This window comes from Camelina sativa, chromosome 4 (assembly GCF_000633955.1).
Source record: "Camelina sativa cultivar DH55 chromosome 4, Cs, whole genome shotgun sequence".
NCBI lineage: Eukaryota > Viridiplantae > Streptophyta > Magnoliopsida > Brassicales > Brassicaceae > Camelina > Camelina sativa.
This window is the reverse complement of record NC_025688.1, coordinates 14,243,646-14,246,362: the sequence shown is the minus strand read 5'-3', so window position 1 is coordinate 14,246,362 and position 2,717 is coordinate 14,243,646. Positions and strand designations below refer to the sequence as shown.

The following is a 2,717-nucleotide window of genomic DNA, read 5'->3' as shown; positions in this document are numbered from 1 at the left end:
GCAACTTCTCAATCGCAACTTCACCAAATAAGGCTTTCCGTCACTGTCAATGACATTGTATTCAAGCTCGAAACCATTTAGCTCTATCACCTTTAGTTTCTCAGCAGTTGCCCATAAATCATGTAAGTAGTTCTCCACTAAAGGCACCAATTTATTTGCGACCGATCAAGACACAGCCTCTTTCCGATGTTCATTAAACCATTCAGAGAATTTTTGAAGTATTGCATCAAGCATGGGTATCAAGGAGTACCTCCTTGCATCTTTAAATACACTGTTCAACGATTCAACACAGTTGCTTGTGTCTAGGTTGTATCTATCTCCTGGAAAAACACATCGTGCCCATCTTTCTTTCTGGGTAGATTCTTCAAGATACTTGGCAGCAGAAGGATATCTTGTCGTAAAAGATGCGTAAGCAATGTTGAACTCAGCCACTGTGTAAAACCTACTACACTCCATGAATCTCCATGCAACAACGTCTTTGTTCACGTTACGAGCATAACCTTTCACATTTTGGGATAAATGCCATATACAAAAACCATGATGAGCCAGAGGATACACATTAGCTATAGCTTTTATGAGACTTGTATTTCTGTCAGTCATAAATACTATTTCAGAAGAATCCCCAACAACGGTTTTCAACATCTCCAAAAACCAATTCCAACTTGCATCATTCTCACCATCAAGAACACCAAACGCCAAGGGATAATGGTGACAGTTAGGATCTTGAGCCGACGCAAAAACAAGAACACCCTTATATTCGTTCTTTAGAAAAGTTGCATCCATAGTTATAACTTTCCTCATGACTTTAAATCCTTCAATGCTAGCTCCCAAAGCTATGAACAAGTACATGAATTTATTATTCTCATTGCAATGCACATATGATCTTGTACCATGATTAACCTTCTCTAACATGTGCAGATAACATCGCAGCATCTTGTAGCTTTCTTCTGGGCTACCTTTCAAATCAGTAACAGCTTGATTTTTCCCTCTCAACGCCGTGGAATATGATATATCAACACCTAATTTTGTCTTGACAAGATCCATGATAATTTTCGGAGGTGGAGTTTCCATTTGCCCTGGATAATCACCATGTAAAAGAGAAGCAACTAATTGTGGAGTGCCTTGTCTCTTACTGTTGCTTGAAATTTGACTAGCCAGAGAGCATGTATGCATCTTGTTGTGCCTTCTAATCGAGAAAATATCTGTATCTCGAATCCTACCACCTCGTAAACCCCAGTTACATCCTTCTTTAGGACGTTTGACCACATAACGCACCTTGTCTGACTTTACTATTTCAAAACTAAAAAAGTTAGAGAATGAAGCTCTATCCACCACATCTTGCAATGCCTTCTTGTTTGGAAATTCTTGAAGTTTAGTCAGATCCAAACCGTCATCCCATGGTTCAATATACTTACACGGTTCTACAACAGGGCGTGGCTCAGTATATTCATCACCTTCATCACGTGATTCAGCTTCACCCTCTTTATTAGAATCACCCTCTACAGCCTTTTCTTTGCCTACGTAGACAACAATGGCGTTAGGTCCGATTTCACCATCCTTCGCATGTTGGTTTTCAAAGTTCATACCGACAGAACTTTGGTCCACTATGGGCATTGTGGGCACTGTGGGCACTATGGGCACTATGGGAACTTGTTCAGGCTGAGGCTCAGAAGGGATGACATTCACAAACAACATACATCTTCGCTTCTCATAATTAACAGAGTCTAGATAAACATTAACATCCTCATCATCATTAAGCTCACAATGCTCAACTGTTTCTACCAGTAGTGGCTTGTAGCTCAGCTGCAACTGAACGTTACTTTCAACAAACCCAATCTTCCTTTGTATCCTTGCTTTTAACATCAACAATGTTATATTCCTCTTGAACATTATACTATACATGCGTCCTTCAAATTTAAAATGTAGGCTGACGTTCTCGCATATTGTATCCTGCCAAACCAACCAATATAAAAAAATCATAATTAGTACTACTACTAGTTTTACTAGTTTTACTAAATATACCAGTATTACCAGTTTCACCACATTCTCTCTCTCCTATCAAAATCGAATCGAATGGTAAACGAGTTCTAATCTCCTTAATTCACTGAAATCGAAAGCCAAATCCCTTTCTTATCTAATAGATAGCTCAATCGACCAATAAACCTTTGTAAAACACCCAATGTGATAAGCTTTCTTCGATCTAAATCCAATTGAATTTCTAAATTTACAAATCAAAAACAAATTCAACCAAAAGCTACTCTAATGAGAAGTAACGCACCTGCATTTTGAAGAACAACTTGATTCAACTCGAGTTGGTGAAGAACGACAGCAGCAGGAGCTCCGACGACGGAAGAATCGCCGGCGGCTGGATTGAGACGTGAGTAACCAGGTGAGTTTCTCGGGTCAAAAATGAGAGTTGAGTTTGTTTTTTTATTTAAAAATTTAATCTAAATCAATGAAATTAGAAGGCTAAAATCGTTTCACCATCTTTTATTAAAAAAAGTGAGAGTATGAAGAATAGAGAGAGAGATAGGAGATTTGTCAAAAAAAATTAGAGACTTTTGAGACGTTTACTCGACCTCATAGTTGTACGATCCTTAGATTAAGGATGTTCTACCCAGCAAAAAAAAAAAACTATATATATGCTCCTTTTTTTTATTATTATTGATTTTTAAGGATTCTCACAGTTATGAAACATTTCATATCTATGTTTCTAA

The 2,717-nt window shown here is 37.8% G+C and overlaps 1 protein-coding gene across 1 annotated transcript; it reads right to left on the bottom strand.

The window, feature by feature from the left end:
- LOC104783862 lies at positions 166–1,614 on the bottom strand. The gene is made up of 2 exons (XM_010508964.1): positions 750–1,614; positions 166–605 (listed from the first exon to the last, which is right to left on the bottom strand). The coding sequence occupies exons 1-2, from the start codon at positions 1,612–1,614 to the stop codon at positions 166–168; spliced, it is 1,305 nt and encodes a 434-aa protein (XP_010507266.1).

Bases quoted from the DNA above. Each gene is read 5' to 3' on its own strand.
- LOC104783862 (XM_010508964.1), bottom strand. From the start codon at position 1,614: ATGCCCATAGTGGACCAAAGTTCTGTCGGTATGAACTTTGAAAACCAA. The intron at 606-749 runs GTGTTCTTGTTT...CTTCTGAAATAG, and splicing joins TCTAAAGAACGAATATAAGG to TATTTATGACTGACAGAAAT.